Source organism: Chamaea fasciata, unplaced genomic scaffold (assembly GCF_029207755.1).
Source record: "Chamaea fasciata isolate MVZ Bird 193981 ecotype frontalis unplaced genomic scaffold, bChaFas1.0.hap1 SCAF_17, whole genome shotgun sequence".
Taxonomy (NCBI): Eukaryota; Metazoa; Chordata; class Aves; order Passeriformes; family Sylviidae; genus Chamaea; species Chamaea fasciata.
In genome coordinates, this window is record NW_027094102.1 from 2,491,980 (window position 1) to 2,509,926 (window position 17,947).

Below are 17,947 nucleotides of genomic sequence, written 5' to 3' on the forward strand. Positions count from 1 at the left end.
TCTTTCTGCAACATCATTTTTGAACTTTATAAACACTGGTGTTTATAAGGCCCCCACCACCCTGGCAGTACTGTTAATTATAATATTTGAATAATATAAAAATACAAAGTGATTTTTTTTTTTTTCCTACTCTCTGGGCTCCTTGAAGCACCAACCCTATGACAGGAAACACTCTGCAATTATCCCTGTGCCCCAGCTATTGCACCTGCCCAGGGAAAACACCTCTGGAGAGGATTTCAGCGTGAGTTCAGGCAGCAAAAGTTGCTGTTTGTTTGTTGCTCTGTATCCAGCGGCAGCACAGGAAGCGTTGCAGCCCTTGCTGCAATTTCAGCCCCCGTGAGCTCCAGGGGCTCCTGCAGCGGGGCAGCTTTGGCTGAGGGGCTGCCAGAGGGAAAATGGGAGAGTGTTGGGATGTGCCTGAAGTGGATCTGGAGTTTTCTCTCTCCTAAAATGCCCCGTTCACATCTTCCCACCTCGCCCAAAATACGGGGAATGACAGAAACTCTGTGTCCCCGTGCCCCGCTCAGGTGAGAGCCCACCTGCAGAGCTGCCCCAGCCCTGGGCTCTGCAGGACCTGGAGCTGCTGGAGAGAGCCCAGAGGAGGCTCCAGGATGGGCAGAGGATGGAGCAGCTCTGCTGGGAGGAAAGGCTGGCACAGCTGGGATTGCCCACCTGGAGAGGAGAAGATTTGGGGTGAGCTCGGTGTGGCCTGGAGGAGCCAAGAGGAAAGATGGAGAGAGAGGATTTCCAAGGGATGGAGGGACAGGACACAGGGAATGGCATCAAACTGGCAGAGGGCAGGGCTGGGTGGGAGATTGGGCAGGAATTGTCCCCTGGCAGGGTGGGGAGGCCCTGGCAGAGAGTACCCAGAGCAGCTGTGGCTGCCCCCAGATCCCCGGCAGTGTCCAAGGCCAGGCTGGATACTGGGGCTTGGATCACCCTGGGACAGTGGGAGGCGTCCCCGCACGGCTGGAATTCCCTCTGGGGCTCATTTAGTTGAAAGTGGTCCCGTGGCCACGAGTTGTGGGTTTGTAACTGATATTTCTCCCATCATTTCAAATGCTGGAGCAGCTGAAAAACTCCAGGGCAGTTTGAATGGCTCCTAATCACCTGCATGGAGTGTCTGAAGGGCTCAAACTGCTGCTTCTGAAATTAAAATAAAATAAAATAAAATAAAATAAAATAAAATAAAATAAAATAAAATAAAATAAAATAAGAAGAGAAGAGAAAACCCACAAAGGCACTGAAAGTGCTGCCTTGGGCCAGGAATTCTTTCTCCTCTGGACAGCAGCCGGTTTGCTCCCAGCCCAGAGGTGTACAGTTTGTTGATGAAGTTTTTCAATTCAGCATTTTCCACTCAAGATACTCAAGTCTTTTCTAGCTACAGGATTGTGGCTTCGAGAGCCAGTGTCTAATTTAATCTTGAAGCTACTGTGGAAAGAGGAAGGAAGAGGCTTTTACCAGAGAAATGCCAGCGTGTACAAAGGCAAAACCAGTAAAAAATTTGCAAACCCCAAGATAATCCTGAGTCCCAAGTGGTAAAACCTGTGCACCAGCACGACCTGGACTCAGCTGTGGCCAGGTAAAACAGCAACCATTAATAATTTTAAATAACATTATACCTTAATAATATTCCAGGATGTTTTAGAATAGTCCAAGAAACAAAACCCTTCAGCTGCAGGTCATGTTTAGCTTTTCTCCTTGGGTTCTCTGCCTCAGCAGGCTGAGGTTGTTTTGCAGGGGGGTTTTTAACCACAAAGGAGATCGGTTCCATTTTCTAGAGAGGTTAAAAGTGTATCAAACCTCACACCACTTAAGTTTAAAAAACAAACAAACAAACAACAAAAAACCCCAACTCAAACACAACAAACCAGGAGTAAAAAAACGCTGTGAAAATGTTTCCCAATCCAATCCTTTCCGTGGTGCAGCCCGGGGTTTTGTGTTCAGAGCAGGGAAGGCAGTCCCTGCAGGGGACTCTGTGTGTCCTGCACATCACCAGCTGCAGCCCCGCGGCTCCCTGGAGGGAATTCTGCCACGTAACGAGCTCCCCCCAGCCCCAGAGCTGCTGCCCTGGGGCTCCCAGCGAGCACAGGCTGAGCTTTCCCTCTCCAGGCTTCCAGCCAGAGCCTGCAGTGCTGCCTGACCCTCTGGCAGGGCTGGGACATCCTCCTCTTCCTCCTCCTCCTCCTCAGGTGATGGACTGACAGGGAAACAGGCAGCACGATGAAGGTCAATGTAAGTACTGCGCTCTTTTCTTCCTGCCGCAGTTAATTTCACCATTTCCCTGATTTCTTTGGTAGGGGATAGGGGGTAAAAATCGGCATCTGGCAGGGTCCCTTTGCGACGCGTGTGCGCGTTCAGCCGCTTTGCACACCCCTAACAGAGCACGCGGTCCAAATTTTTAAAATATAAATCCAAATTATAATCCCTGTTCTTTCTCAAGAACAGCGGTGAGGCTGAGGGTTTGTTCTGTGTACACTGAGTAAGGACAAGTTAATTAAAAATGATCATGAATGACCCAGATTGGTCACTTCCACATTCTCTTGGGAAAGAAAAAAAAAAAAAAACAACCCAAAAACTGAGGTTAAGAGTTGAGCTGTACATTACCTCAAAAAAAAAAAAAAAAAGATGGTGTTGCATTGATTCCTAGAAAATGGGTAATGGAAAGGTCTGAAGAACTGAGGTCACTGTGTGATGAGGAAAACGCCAAGTAATTTCAGCCCGAGCTCCGTGAGCCTGGGGAAGCTTTTGCTCTGGAGGGTGAGGACTGCCCACATCCTGCAGAGCCGCCGGCGAGGAGAAGCGCGGCTCGGAGGAGGAAAGGAGCGCTCATTTTTAGGAAATCCCGTTTTCTCCCGGTTTGGGGGGGATAAAGGATGGATCAAAGCCATTCTGCAGCCGTTTGTCACCGGCTTTTCCCGCGGGCTTTGTGCTGAGCTTTGGCTGCGACAAGCGAGAGGCTCAGCGGTCCCAGCTGAGCCCTGGCAGCTGGGCAGGGCAGGGCTGCGCTGTCCCCTCGCGTCCCGGGATAATGACAGGGAAGGAGCAGTGTCCAGCTGCTGCCCGGACACGGGGATCCACACCAGCCATCGGGCCAGCTGGAAAACCCACTCTGTAATAACTGAATATTACAATTTCAGCGATATTTCTTCAGAAATCATTCCCTTTCTCCGTTTATTCAGCGCATTGAATTCATTTATCAAAAGCTCAGGAAACGCTACTCATTTGTTAAAAGCTCACGGAAAGCTCAGAAAAAACGACTTTTGCAGGGCTGTGCTGAGGGCAGGGTGAAAACGAGATTTTGGGGGCTTTTAAGCGCAGACAGAGAGCCCCAGGAAGATTTGGGAGTTGCGCTGCTGCTGATTCTTTGTGAATTAAAAACCTCCCACCCTGACCTCGCCCTCTCCACTGCTGCCACACCACGGGCAAAGGGCACAGAGTGCAGGGACAGCACCCTGGCACCTCCAGCAGCAGGAACACGCAGCAGGACTTCCTGGAAAATTGCATTTCTCAGTGAGAAATGTGTAATTTGCTCCTGCATCCGTGGGCAGCGACAGCGAGGAGGGTGAGGAGGAAGGACCCTGCTCTGAGGAGAGCCCGTGGAGCTCAGGAAGCAGCAGGACACTTGTACTCAGCAATAAAAAGAAATTTATTTCTATTTATTTAGAAATAAATGTAGCCAGGCGTAATTAAGATATTAAAAGGTTTTTTAAAAAGTTGAAAAAACCCTAAAGTGGTTGGGTGCATATGGGAAGAAAAAAAAAAAGGGTTTGAGGACCCCAAACCCCAGGAATAGTCGCCCGGGGAGTGTTTGGAGCAGCAGGAAGTGGCAGTTTATTTTCCCTTGAACTTGGGCACGCGAGCACTCATGTGAAAATGCTGGGAGTGGGGTGAAATCCTGTTTTGACACAGGCAGGATTTGATTGACTTTATTTGTGGAGAAAAGAGAGTTTGGGGGGAAATCAACAGAACTCCAGCTTGTAATCCCCAGCTCTGCAGCAGCGCCTTGGGTGAAGCTGCAGGATTTGTGAGCTTGGATTTTTTAACTGGCGGTTCTGTGTTTGATCAAAAACTGATTGGACCATTTAGAATTCAAAACCTGCTGACCAGCACCTGCCTCCACCCCCACAAAACCAATTAATGCAATAAAAGCAGGTCCTGACGTCCATTCCTCCTTGGAGCTCACACAAAACTTCTGTATGAGCTGAACATTTCCAAAATACCAAACAAACAAAAAAAAAATGCCGAAGGACCTTCTGCAAGTCACAGGAAATGCTGCACAGGCAGGTGGAGAATGATCTGAGCTTTTAAGGTGAATCCTCCCCTTTCCCTGTGGATGTTGATGTGATCTCTCCTTACAATTAACCGGGCAAAATTTCAGTGACTCAGCGCGGGCTGGGGTTTAAAAAAGGGGAATTCTCAGGGAAGCCTGTTCCCAGCTAACGGATGATGGAGAATGTTTATTCCTGCAGCTTTGCTGGGAGGTGAAGAGATTAACTGGAAGCTGCTCTGTAAACATGTCAGAGGTGTCACTGATGCATGAGCAGGGCTGTTCAGCAAACACAACCCGCTGCTGTATCTCCTCCTCCTCCTCCTCAAATATTTTAAGTCCCACTTTCCTGCACTAAAAGAGCTCACACGTATATTGGATGCGCAACATGAGAAATATTCCTCTCGACCCACAAAAACCCCCAGGGTCAAACCGTCTCTTTGTTTACTTGATGCCAACAGGGGTTTGTAAGAAGCAAAATTAAGATAACAAAATGAAAAATATCTTTTTTTTATCTGAAACGCTGTAAAATAGTGCAGCACCCATTCACATGAAATAATACAGGGCAGCAAACTGAGATTTCCGAATACAAACTGAATGGGACGGGGGCGTGGAGAAATTATCTGGTGAGGAATTATTTGTGAAATAATTGTTCAGGAGATTATTTGGTGAGGAATTTTTTGTGAAATAATTGTTCAGGAGATTATTTGGTGAGGAATTTTTTGTGAAATAATTGTTCAGGAGATTATTTTGCGGGCAAGACGCTCAAAATATCACGTGCTGTACATCGCTGTGCTCACTTGGACTTTTCTAGCACTGTCTGGATATATTTTATAACGATGTTTTTTTGCTGTTGCACGGTCCTAGATGCTGAAGATCAGGCTTGGGGTAGGAGAGGCATCAGGAGGTTTTTAGTGACAGTGGGATGTTTTTTTTTTTCCCTCAGCATAAATATCTATTGTGTGCACTGAGCACAGATGTCAGTCTGAGGGTAGAAAATTTGACATTATAGACCTGTGCACTGATCAGCTTTACTGCTCTTAATTACAATTCTCCATTAATAAACATGAGGGAGCAGCTTTCACTCCTATGACTCCCAAGGGCCGCCGAGGCTTTACAGAGGGACCAGAGCTGGATAAGGATCTGCAAACAACAAAGATGTGAAAAGTCCAGTTTGGGAGGGGAATTGCTCTCTGCACATCTGAGCCACGCTCCAAGAAAGGAGATGCACTTCCAGTTACATCAGAACTTCTGGAGTGAGGCTGCTGCAGAGCCCCTGCCCTGTAAATCCCTTCAGTGTCAGACCCTCGGGTGGGCTCTGGGGGTCCCAGTGCCTCAGGGGACACTTCTTTCCTCTTTCCCAGGCCTGTGCTCTGTCACCAGCTCCTTTCAACCCACTCAGTGAGAGCAGAGCCCCAGCACTGCCTCTCAAGGTGCTTTTTGTGGGGCTTTTAGGGTGTCCTTTGTCTTAAGAGAGGTTTTACGAGGCTGCTGATGGGGATGAAGCAGCAAGCTGCAGCGGTTTTACGTTGACTGGAATTTTTCTTTTGCCAAATTTCGTTTGAGTGCCTACTCTTTTTTATTGCTGGGAGATAAGATTTTGGGAGAAAAAGGCGAAACAGGCCTAACTTAAAGGTAAACAGACAGTTTATCAACACACACTAAGGAAAAAGAAAAGAAAAAAACAATGAAACTTCCAAACACCTTTCCTCCCATTACAAACTGTTCACTTTTTTTGTGATCCGTGCTAAACTACCAGACAAGCAAAGAAGGAAAATCACTTGGACCTCACCTGTGCTGCTTTAGTGCTTTTCACACGTTGGTTATTTAAGGACATAAAGCACCAGAGAGCTCCACAAGCAGCCCTGGCTGAGCAGGACACCGTGCACAGGCAGAGCTGTGCTGGCTAAAGGGAAAAACGCAGCTCCCAGCACGGCCCCCTCCTCCCTGAGCATCCCCCAGGGCTCTGGATCCCGGGAATGCAGCGCTTGTTTACAGTCACAGCCAGGTCAGGGATGCCGCTGCTCCCGGCAGAGGAAGGGGCTGCCACAGTGATGCCTCCCACGTGTCCCACGTGGGATGATGCAGAGCCTGCACTGCAGATAACCCCAGCCCAGGGCTCTGCAGGCAGACCTGGCAGCCAGAGCTCACCTCCTGCAACTCCCGCCTGGGGTGGCAAAGATGTGCTCTCCAGCTCCACAGTACTGGGGGTTTGTCCTGAACTTGGAATTTAACTAAGCTGGCCTTAGCTGGAAAAGCTTTGGAATTTGTTTCTGTTGTTGTTGTTGTATTTTTTTTTTCTTTTTTAATCTCTTTTCTTTAAGAGCTCCACTGACCCTGCTTGTCCAAGGTCTGACAATCTCCCAGTTCAGTCATGTTCTGCTAGAGTTTAGGGCTGAGTTCCATCACTTCCCTCCAAGTCCTCATTTTCCCATTCCAGCTCTCTGGATGGGCTATGAGATGATCCATGAACAGGTCTGTTTTCCAGCTAGGTCAGGTTCTCCAGAGCACCCTATGATTTAATTGATTAATTAATTAATCTCCTGCTTGGCTCGATTTGGGATGATTCTAGAGGTTCCTGGGTTTGTGGTGATGACAAGTGTGAGCCCACATGCCCAGAGTGAGCTCCAGAAATGCAAAATCTGAGCCCCCGTGTCCTGCCTCAGCCTGGCCTCTGCTGGCCCTGGGACATTTTATTGGCCAAACCAATAAAATTTTATTGCCCAAACATCTTTATTGGCCAAACCCAAGGAATGTGTGCTGTGCCTCCAGCAGGGACCCCTCTGATGGAAAGGTTTGTGTCTCTGGTTATAAAATTAGGCTCAGCAGCACCTTGAGTGTGCTGCTGCCACAGGAAAGACTTGTCCGGGGAAACATCAATATTTATACGTCTTTTAAAACCACAGTGTGAACCAAAGGCTCCTCTCAGCTGTGTGGGTGCAAGTAGGAAGGGCAGCCTTGCTGTGAGTGTGTGCCCCAGGCAGGCTCAGATCCTGACCCCAGCCTTCCTGACCCTTCACCCATTTCCTGGGTGTGCCGGGATAAGGCTCTTCATGCTGGAAAAGATCATCCCATCCCAGTTGTTTTTTTTTTTTTCCTCTGCCCACCCTCCTCGGGGCTGAAGAAGAGGGTCTGTCCTTCAGGAGTGTGTCTGTGCAGCATCCCAACCCAAGGACGGCGCAGTGTTGATGAATAACAGGAAAAGTTGGCAGTTCTCTCTTTTTTTAAGTGTAGAGCCCCAACCCGCCCCAGGGGGGGAGTCCTGGGGGCCTGACTCCCAACATTTGGCATTGTCCCAAAGGAAAGGGAACTCCCATGGTCAGGGCAAAAGCCAGGCTGGACCATGAGGCCGAAGGGGCTGTTGTCCACCCCTGGCAGCTGCCCTTGTCCCACAGAACAGCCATTGTTCAGGGGCTGTGACCACGGGACGCCTGCAGCCAACAGCGGGCCCTGGCCGCCAGCTGAGCTGATAAATTTGAGTTCTGCTGCTGCTGCCCCAAGCCAGCTGCTGCCTCACAGCAAATGCTCTGGACAGAAATACAAGGCATCACGTTTCCTATTTGGGCGCTATCTGCCTGGACATTACTTGCACTTTCTGATAAGAAATTCATGCTGAGACACAGCCGGCGTCCCGCTGACCGGGGAGCAGACAGTCCCGTTTTAAAGCTGAAAGCAAAATCTATCTTGTACTGAAAAAAAACCCTAAAAAATGACATCTATAGCTTTCTCTACCCTTTGCACAAATGCCTGGGGTGACTAAAGCCAACTGCTGGCTCTGGCTGCCCCATCCCTGGAAGTGTCCAAGGCCAGGCTGGACAGGGCTTGGAGCAACCTGGGATAGTGGAAGGTGACCCTGCCCATGGCAGGGGGTGGGATGAGATGATCTTTAAGGTCCCTTCCCACCCAAAGCATCCCATAATTCTGTGATCCTGTAATGAGTAAGTGTGAGATGAAGAACTCACAGGATGGCAATGGGAAAAACACCTATTTTTCATACTGGGATCACAGAATCCCTATTTTTTCATGTAGGGATCACAGAATCCTAAGTCCAACATAATAAATCTAAATAACGAAGATTAGCAGTGCTCTTCATGAGCCTCGAGCAGGAAAAGGTGATGAAGAAATGTATCACAGTAATCTCATTATTATCTATTTCTTTATTGCACTGAAAGCAGCCGACACAAAGTGCAACAGCTTTACTCTGAAACCAGTGCTGGAGAGAGGTTGTTCAGTGTGAAAAGGTGTCTTGGTTTGGAAGGACAGGTGTCTGCCAGGGAAAAGCCGGAGGTGCCCTTGGGATGGAGAATGTAAAACCCCTCCCTCTGAATTATTATCATTTTGAAATTAAGGGGCTTTCAGGCAAAGCTGTGGGAGTAGAAATAACAGTTCTTTACTAGGAATATTAAAAATGTAGTAGTACAAAAAAGCAAATGAACAAAAAACAGAAAAACCCTGACAGAGTCAGAACATGACCTGACCCGCTGTTGGTCAGGGTGTTGGTGTCAGTCCAGATAAATCCTCCTGCAGTGCCAGCTGTGGTCCTGTTGGAGCAGAGATGATCCTGGAGAAGGATCCAGTGAGGCTGAGATGGGTCCGGGCTCCCTCTGGGAATCCAGAGCAAACAGGCTGTGCTGGTGTTCTGAATGCCAGGTGTGATCCAAGTGGGAATGCTGGGCTCCTCCCCCTGGGTGGAGCCTCTCCCCATGGGATGATGGGATTGTATCAGCCCTGCAGTGAGCCTGGATGGCCCATGAACAGCAGAGATCCCCTGGAGGGAGGATGGGTCCTGGAAGGGATAAAGAGCACGGCCCCAGCTGGTTTAACAGCTGGGCCACTGACAGAAGGACCCACTCCCCTGTGGAGTTATGGGATAGAGAAAACATCTCTTCAATGGGTTTCAACAGCTGGGAACAGAATACATCTCACACTGCAACCCAAGACAAAAGGGGTGGGTGGATTAAACAGAGATGGAGGTGAGAAGTGGATCCCAGAGAGGTGGGAACACCCAGCTGGGCAGTGACGAGCGCGGGTGTGACGATGTCCTTGTGCTCCGGGTGTGACAATGTCCTTGTGCTCCGTGTCCCCAGCACAGCCTGGCCAAGGCGCTCTACGACAACAAGGCCGAGTGCTCGGACGAGCTGGCGTTCCGCAGGGGGGACATCCTGACCGTGCTGGAGCAGCACGTGCCGGGCAGCCAGGGCTGGTGGCGATGCTCCCTGCACGGCCACCACGGCCTGGCCCCCGCCAACCGCCTGCAGCTCCTGCCGCCCAGCCCGGCTCGCGGCCAGCACCTCACTGAGCCACCAGCGGCACACAACATCTACCAGGTGCCCTCCGTGCCCTCTGTGCCCTCCGTGCCCTCCGTGCCCAAGGCCACGGCGCTGTCAGCCACCTACGAGAAGATGGAGGGCTGGGTCCATCCCCCGGCCGTCGCCGCCCAGGCCGTGTACCAGGTGCCGGCCCTGGCGGCGCAGCTGCTCAGCGAGAGGACCAAGCGCTCCATGCACCAGGTGAGAATAAAGGCAGCTCTGAAATCAGCAGATGTTATTGTTGAAACAGTCGCTGGGAGCGGGGAAAAGGAGATTTGCAGTGGGGTTTGCGGCAGAAGAATGATGGCGTTTAGGAAAGGCGCATCAGTTTTTGGCATCGTGTGAGAAATGCTGCTCTGGGCAACAGATGAGAGTCTCTATAGTCTGTACTCCTTCACCTTTCTGACAGTTTAAAACAGCTGCAAAATAGGGCAGGAAGTAAAGAATATACCATTTGCTTGGGAGAACCTATAAATGATTTACAAAGCTAAAATAACAAGACAGAATTTTCTCCTCTGACGGGACACAGCACGCAGAGTCCCCTGGGCACATGTGGGGTCTTTGCACCCATCTGCACAGGAAACATTAATAAGTTTTTAAAAAATCACCCTTTGGTGCGTGATTGCTGGGTTAGGTCTGGTTTTTACTGCCTCCAGAAGCTCAGCAAGCTCAGAATGCTGCTGCTTCTCTCTTGTGCTCTCACTAGGCTTGCACAAAGTCTGTCCCTGCCAGACACGCAGGAGGACACAAAGTTTTGTTGTGTGCCCTCGACCAGTTTCTCTCCCAGCTCGTTTTTGCTGCTGCTGAGACATTGACCAAGGTGTACAGGAGGAGAGCTGCCACCAGTTCCCCCAGTTAGAGAGAACAAACTGGTTTTCCAGGGTTTCCTTACAGCTCCCTGGCCTGGCTCTTCTTTCTTCCAGCTCCTCGTGTTTGACACTCAAACAAAACACATGCATGGAACATGAAATTTGATTACATGTTGCTGGTTTTTTTTAAGATCAAAACCTCGTGCTTTCTTCAGGAAAAAAAAAATGAGTGGGGAATGTTTTATAATGAAAGGGAAATAGAGCAGGTGGGGACAGGGTTGAAGTGTGAGATTTTGTTCAGTTCTGTCAGGAAGAAAATTCATCTATATAGTGGTTTAGGCTGATTTAACGATCGTTTGATTTATGGGGCTCATTCAGCCGCCTTTCCTCCTGCTGTGTGGAAGGCCAATCATGGAAACCTCCTTGCTGCTTCCTGCTGGGTGGCAGGTGGGTGCTGGAAAACAACAAACTCAGGCCATTCCTGCTGACCAAAACCTCATTTTTAGCTCTGCAGCTGCAGTGCACAAAACCGTAACTCAAACTCAAACTGAGTACAGCTACAAGAGTCTCTTTTGCTCTTGCTGTGGTCTGATTTCTCCACATTCCTGACCCTAAAGGAGCCATTTGCAAACTCAGTCAGCGACTGGCATCAATTTTCCATGTTGTGCCAGCAGATCAGGTGAAAAATGTCATCTATTCATTATGTGGATGAATGGCCTGGCAGAAGAGCTCCTTGGCTCTCCCTGTCTCATCTCATGAATCTATCCACCTACGCCGTGTCTAGTCTGAGAATGAAGAATGAGAAAGAAATGTCCCAGCCTCTGATTATTATCCAGAAGTTGAGAGTGGGGCTGCCCGTGGCACGGTGTCCCAGCTGTCCCCACACCAGCTGCGCCCTGGTGGTCACAAGCTGTCCCCAAGGCAGGGGAGCTCAGGGAGCACAGGACAATCCAGACCATCCCACAGAGATCCTGTGGCACAGCTGGCAGAGCTCCTGGCATGCTCAGCTGTCCTCTGAGCAGCTGGGAAAAGCCACCGCGAGTCTTTGAGGGAGCTGATTGAAAGCAGTGAAACAAAAAGAAATCCCTCAGAGCCTGGAGCCTGGGTGATTTCACCCCACAGAGAAGCCTCGTCACTTCTGCCTCACACACAGGGCACCTTCTCGTTCTACTGCCACTGGTAGGACTTGAAAAAGTACCAAAATGTGACATCCACTGAGTTTTATTTTCACTGGATTCTCAGATTTGTCCATCTGGAAGCAGATCTGGGCTTCCCTGACACCACGGATCTTTCACCCTTTCACTCAGGGAAAAAGTCCTAACCCAGCATTCATATTTTGTGACATTAATCGTCCCACAAATCTGGTCCTGGCTGCTCAAATCACGTTTTAATCAAACAGGAGAATCTGCCTGCAAAGATATAATTCCCATACTGGACTTCCCCGTTTATGGAACTGGACAGGACATCAAGGTTTACTCCTTCCAAATGAGTCAGTCTTTCATAACTACAGAATAATGCTCAGCCTGCACTTTTTTGCTGCTCTTACATTAAATTGGCTTGACCCAATGACTGTGGGCTTGGAGAAGTCGAAATTTCCCCACTTCCTTTTCTAAGTGGTTCTGCTTTTGTGCAGTTTAAGGGTTTAAGTGATAACTGCAGCTGGATTTTCATCAAATCTTTTCTGCCCCTTGGTTAGTGAGGCAGATTGTCCTTGATGCGTATGTGCCAGTTCAGATCTTACCTAAAAAGTACCAGAAATGCTGGCAAAGGAGAATTATTTGGGAATAAACATCCCATTGCTTGTAAGGCCAGTTCCTGTCTCTCACCTTCAGTGAAGAGCTGAAGGTTTTTATCACTTAGGAGTGGTTACTCCAACAGTGGATTATTCAGCTAAACAACTTTTCAAAGCCGTCCTGAGCTTCCTGCCAATGCAATTTTATTTTTTTTTTCTCCACTCCAAGCACCTGTTTACCCTCCCGAGAGCCTGCCGGGCTTCAGCCCCGAACATCAGGGGGGATGTGTACGATGTCCCCTCCCCACAGCACCGCGGGTCCCCGATCCCACAGGTGAGTCCTGCCCCGCTCCCTCCCCGCACCTGCCGCCCTGCAGCACCTCGGAGCAGACCTGCAGCTCAATTCCACGGTCACCCTCGTGGCTTTTTGTAAAACTGGGAAGAAAATCAGCTATTTTTAGCCCAGTTCTCCTGAGATTCTTAGAAATTTGGAGCGATGTGTCTTGAATCTGGTGCGTTTTTAATGAACCCTTCTGGTTTTTTCCATCAGCAGGGTGCTTCTCCCTGGATTGCGAGGCAGGGAAGTTGACACTAGCGATGTTTTACTGAATTCTCTGTACCAGCGGCAACCCCTCTGCCTTGGAATCCATGAGGAAATGTGCTGGTGTCATTTGGTGATTTGGGGGTGTTCAGAGAAGAGTCACTAGCGCATGTTCAGCAAGAAATTAAATGTCACCCCCACCACCCTCTTCCTGGGAAAAAACACACCCTGGATTTGGTCACGTCACCGTGTCCCGTTACACAATCCTGTCCTGGGCGCTGTCCCACTCCCCTGTGGTCAGTGCGTGTCACATTTCCTCCACCTCTGAGCCTGAGCAGGTCACCAGGATGGGACAGCACAGCCCCGTCCTGTCACCTCCCTGTCACGAAGGTGTTTGTGGCACTGGGGCACGTCCAGGGGTGTCCCCAGCCCTACTGCTCCCTGGCAGTGCAGAGCTGTGCCCAGTCCCTTTTTATCATCCACAGATTGCCTGGAGCCACCCCCTGCTCGGCCCCAAACCTACTCATGTACGCCCCAAAGCCTTTGATCCCACTCAAGGCCCTAAAAAAGCTCTAAAAAGGATCAAAATAAACCATTTTTTCCCCCTTTGAGCAGAGTGGTGCCACTCCCCCCAGCACACGGAAGGGCTCCGTGCTGGGCAGATCCACTGAGAGCTTCCAGGCAGAGCAGAAGCAGCTTTACAACATCCCATCCAAGCCAGAAAAAGCCGGAGCTGGCAGCCAGAAGGATTTACCAGCAGGCAATGTAAGTAAGGCTTGGTGGGCACCGAGTAATCTGTCACTCCTGGGATGCCTGGCCTGGTGCAGGGACAGGTTTCCCATCTCTTCCCCACTGTTTCTCACACAACAAATGGTGCCGAATTTCCCTTTTCCAGCTTAGACTCCAGCTGCACACACATATATCTGTATCAAGCAAAATTTAAATTCACTGAAGGTGTTTGAGCAGAGTCAGTGGTGTCTGTCGGTGATTTATTGCTTGTCAGGGTGTGCGTGTGAATGGGAAAATCAAGTGTCTACAGATTTCACTGGCTCCGGACTCTGCTGTAAGAGCTAATCACCTGTGCTCCAAATATTTTACCTTTCATACGTGCAGCTTGTGCATGTTAGAAAATAAAAAATACAGGCAGCCTTCCCACGGTGCTGTTCCATTGATATCAGTGGAGCTGCACACATTTATGTGCTCTGAGAATTCAGTTCTGTTCCTCATTCTTGTTTAAAAAGATGGTTCATGAGCCCTCTGTGCTCTCTTGCAGTTATATGATGTCCCTCCCAAAAGAGAACTCGATGACTCAGAAAACAAATCTCAGAAGAAGTTCTGGGGCCATTACAACACTTTGCCAAACCCTCGGAAGTCCGAATGGATTTACGATATCCCAGTATCCCCTGAGAACTCCGGGTTCAAACCAAACCCCCCTGGCCAGTCTGTGGAGAGGCAGGTGCTGTATGACATTCCCCCAGCCAGGTACAAGGCTCCAGCCACGGAAGCCAAGGCTGGAAACCCGCAGCTGTACGACATTCCACCGACCCAGCGGAAATTAACCCACCCAGAAATCCCCCTGTACGACGTTCCATCCTCGCGGGACCTGCTCCTCCTGCCACAGAACGGCTGCTCTGAGGTGGCCCCGAGCCTCCTGGCTGCCAAGGCTGACAGTCAGATCTCTGAGGAGAACGTTTATGATATTCCCAAAGGTTTGCCCAGCGCTGGGCACTCCAAGAAAGAGATGGAAAACAACAGTGAGGGCTCTGGAGACCAAGCACACGGAGCCTCTCCACAGCTCTCTGCAGACGCCAAGTCAGAAAATGACAGTTTGTGTGTCTCTAGTGTGGACAGCAGAAGCAGCACTCTCTCCTCATCCTCCAGCTCTTCTGCTGAGTCGTTCCCTGCGCTGTCACCGTCACCAGAGCCTGTCCAAGAAATCAAACTGGAGCTGGAAGCAGCCATTGAGACCCTGACTCAGCTGCAGCACGGCGTGTCCAGCTCCATCGCCAGTTTAATGATCTTTGTCAGCAGCAAGTGGAGACTGCAGGAGCACCTGGAGAAAAGCCTGGAGGAGATCCACAGAGCAGTGGACCACATAAAGGTGTCACTGGGAGAGTTCCTGGCCTTTGCTCAAGCCCTGAAGGGAAATGCCTCCAAGCTCACGGATAACAACCTGCAGGCCAGAATTAAACAACAGCTGGAAATCCTCACGAACTCCCACAAAATATTGACAGAGACGAGGGAAGCTCTCAACAGCTGCAGCTGGTCCCTGGAGGCTTTGGTGCTCAGGAAGCCCCAGAACAACCCTGACGACCTGGATCGCTTCGTTATGGTGGCCCGGACGATTCCAGAGGACATCAAGAGGTTTGTGTCCATCATCATCGCCAACGGGAAGCTGCTCTTCAGGAAGAACGAGAAGGAGCAAGAAAAGAAGCAGCCAAAAGTGAACCCGGAATGCAAAATGGCAAAACAAATCCCAGTGCCAAGGAGAGTAGAAGTTGAGTCGCTCCAGAGAAACGCTCCTGAGAAATCCAGCCAAAGCCGGGTCCCCGTGGAGAAGGCAGAAGAAAATTCCACCGAGGATTGTGATTATGTGCAGTTACAGGTCAGTGACGCTGGGTCTCCTCTCTGTATTCTTCACCCTTTGCAGATATTAGGCTGTTCACTACCTTTGCACCAGTGCCACATTCAGTTTGCACTACGTCCCGTTTTCCAGACTTTACGTAGATCCAGGATTTTGTGACAGTGCTGGGCGGCACGTGTACAGTGAGCAGTAGTTTTATTTAATAGAGAAAATAAAACATTTTTTATCGTTCTTGACAGTTTAAGTTCATTTATGAAGCGGGATTTGGGAGTTAGCAACTCCTTACTTCCCTTTTCCCTCACAGTTCTCTTCCTGCCACTACACTGCGCTTGGCATGACAAGAGATGTTCCCTCCTAACCTGAGGTGTGTCGTGGAGATCCTGTTTTCACAGAAATTAAACTCTGTGGATTGTCACATTTAGTTGTTAGAATAATTCTGGATGATTGTTAGAATCTCCTTAGAATGACTAAAATATCTACTGAGAATATCTCTTTAAGTCTCCCAAAGAAATGCTGGCCTCTCCTGAAAATTTAGGGAGTGTTTTGTTGAAGTGTTTTGCTGATGTTGGTTTCAGTCTCTGATCTTGCAGGATCACGTTTTTAGGAGGAAAAAACCTACAGCTCCTTCTAATGAATTCCCCATTTCTATTTATAACATGAAGGCTACAGAACAAGTAGTTGCTTCCCCATGAAATAAGAGAAAACCACATTTAGATTTAAATACTTCTTATAGTTGTTTCAACTTCGCTCTCATTTCAATTTGTAACGGGCACAGAAAGTCATTTCAGGTAATGAAGTAGCGGAGAAGAGTACACAGTCAAACCTAAAGGTATTTCTGGCTTGGAAAATATTATTTATGAGGGCTTTTAGTCCCTGATTTCTGTGCTCGCTAAAACTCAGAGTAATTTGCATTTAGACGCACATCTCTATACATGCAGAGCTATTTGCTTCTCAGAGATCATTTTCCCAGAATTACTGCTGAAAACCGGTGAAGAACACTTATTTTCCTCAAACAAACAACTCCAGTTCAAAGTCATACAGTTTATTTCATTGCCTTTCGGCATCATTTGGGATAAGTCTGTGAAAATCAGTATTTCAAAGTACCTTGCTGTGCCCTGGCACAAAATTGCCTCTTGTTTTGAGCATTTTAATCATTCATAACCCTGATTAAGTCCATTAAAGATCAATGTTTTGTATTATTTGAAAGCTTCAAGGCCAAAATGTGTAAAGGATTGGCGTTTGGCTGCAGCACTTGGTGTGCTATCCATTATTATAACTGTATTTAGGGGAAAAGAAGGCAATCAGGAGAATTTCCAACACTTTATGGAAGGAGAAATTACTATAAAGGCTCCGGGGTGGGGTGGCTTGGAGACCACAAACCAGCGTGTGTGACGCCAGGCTGAATTCATCTTCATTTTAACCCTTTCTCCAGGTTTTGCCACGCGCAAAAAAGACTGAAAATCAGGAGCCAGCCAGGAAAATCCCCCTGCCAGAGCACTGCAGGCTGTGCTTCGCTGCCCTGCACAAGGCCATCGGCGTGTTCACCGCCAGCCTCAGCAACCAGCAGCCCCCCGAAATCTTCATCTCCCACAGCAAACTCATCATCATGGTGGGGCAGAAGCTGGTGGATTCTCTGTGCCAGGAGACGCAGGAGAGGGAGGCCCGGAGCGACATCCTGCACAGCAGCAGCCGCTTCTGCAGCCTCCTCAAGAACCTGGCCCTGGCCACCAAAACTGCGGCCCTGAAATATCCCGACGCCGAGGCCAGCAGGGAGCTGCGGGAGCAGGCGGAGCAGCTGGCCAAGTACACGCAGCAGTTCAGGGCCATGATGGACTGAGGCCGCTGCCGGCGCTCCTCTCGGCACCAGTGCGCACTCTCAACTCCCACCAGGAATTCCCCGGGTGCCAGGGAAGACCCCCAAATTCAGAATTCCCACCAGGAATTCCCTGGGTGCTGGTGCAGATGAAGACCCCCAAATTCAGAAATCCAACCAAGACTTCTTTGGGTGCGCTGTGAGCAGGTGAAGATCCCCACACTCAGAATTCCCACCAGGAATTCCCTGGGTGCCAGTGCAGATGAAGATCCCCCCACTCAGAATTCCCACCAGGAATTCTCTGGGTGCCAGTGAAGACCCCCAAATTCAGAATTCCAACCAGGAATTCCCTGGGTGCTAGTGCAGATGAAGATCCCCACACTCAGAATTCCCACCAGGAATTCTCTGGGTGCGCTGTGAGCAGGTGAAGATCCCCACACTCAGAATTCCCACCAGGAATTCTCTGGGTGCACTGTTAGCAGGTCAAGATCTCCAGAGCAGCTGATGCAGAGAATTAAATCTGCACTTTCTTCTCCGCTGTTCACATCCTGCCTGGAAATGTCATTGTCACGGGAATGTTTGCTGTGTATCGGAGCAAAAGTTGTTGATTTTCGGACTGATTTCTTATTTTTTTGTTCTCTGTGTATGTCTGATAAATGCATTTCCCTTTTTATTTGTATTTTTTTTTCTATTCCTGTAAAGTCTCTCTTTAATGTAGCTGCACAATGCTCTGTAACTTGTGATATCCCAACATCGATTGTTTCCTGAGGACTTGACTCAAAATTTGTAATTACAGAGTTGGTTTGGGTTGTTTGTTGTTTTTTTTTTTTTAACAGCTACAAAGCTAATTTTTGGTTTTGACAAGTGCAACATGGTAAAAAAATCCGGT

General features: G+C 49.1%; 1 protein-coding gene across 1 annotated transcript; it reads left to right on the forward strand.

Annotated features, from left to right (window-relative positions):
• Nucleotides 1–828: 828 nt before the first annotated feature.
• CASS4 (Cas scaffold protein family member 4) lies at nucleotides 829–17,858 on the forward strand. Its single transcript, XM_066198946.1, has 6 exons — nucleotides 829–2,235; nucleotides 9,358–9,780; nucleotides 12,350–12,454; nucleotides 13,277–13,426; nucleotides 13,935–15,266; nucleotides 16,678–17,858. Exons 1-6 carry the CDS (start codon nucleotides 2,224–2,226, stop codon nucleotides 17,080–17,082), a joined length of 2,427 nt encoding a protein of 808 aa, XP_066055043.1. The 5' UTR covers nucleotides 829–2,223; the 3' UTR covers nucleotides 17,083–17,858.
• The last annotated feature ends 89 nt before the right edge of the window (nucleotides 17,859–17,947 follow it).

Bases quoted from the DNA above. Each gene is read 5' to 3' on its own strand.
- CASS4 (XM_066198946.1), top strand. The intron at 9,781-12,349 runs GTGAGAATAAAG...CTCCACTCCAAG, and splicing joins CCAAGCGCTCCATGCACCAG to CACCTGTTTACCCTCCCGAG. The intron at 13,427-13,934 runs GTAAGTAAGGCT...GCTCTCTTGCAG, and splicing joins AGGATTTACCAGCAGGCAAT to TTATATGATGTCCCTCCCAA.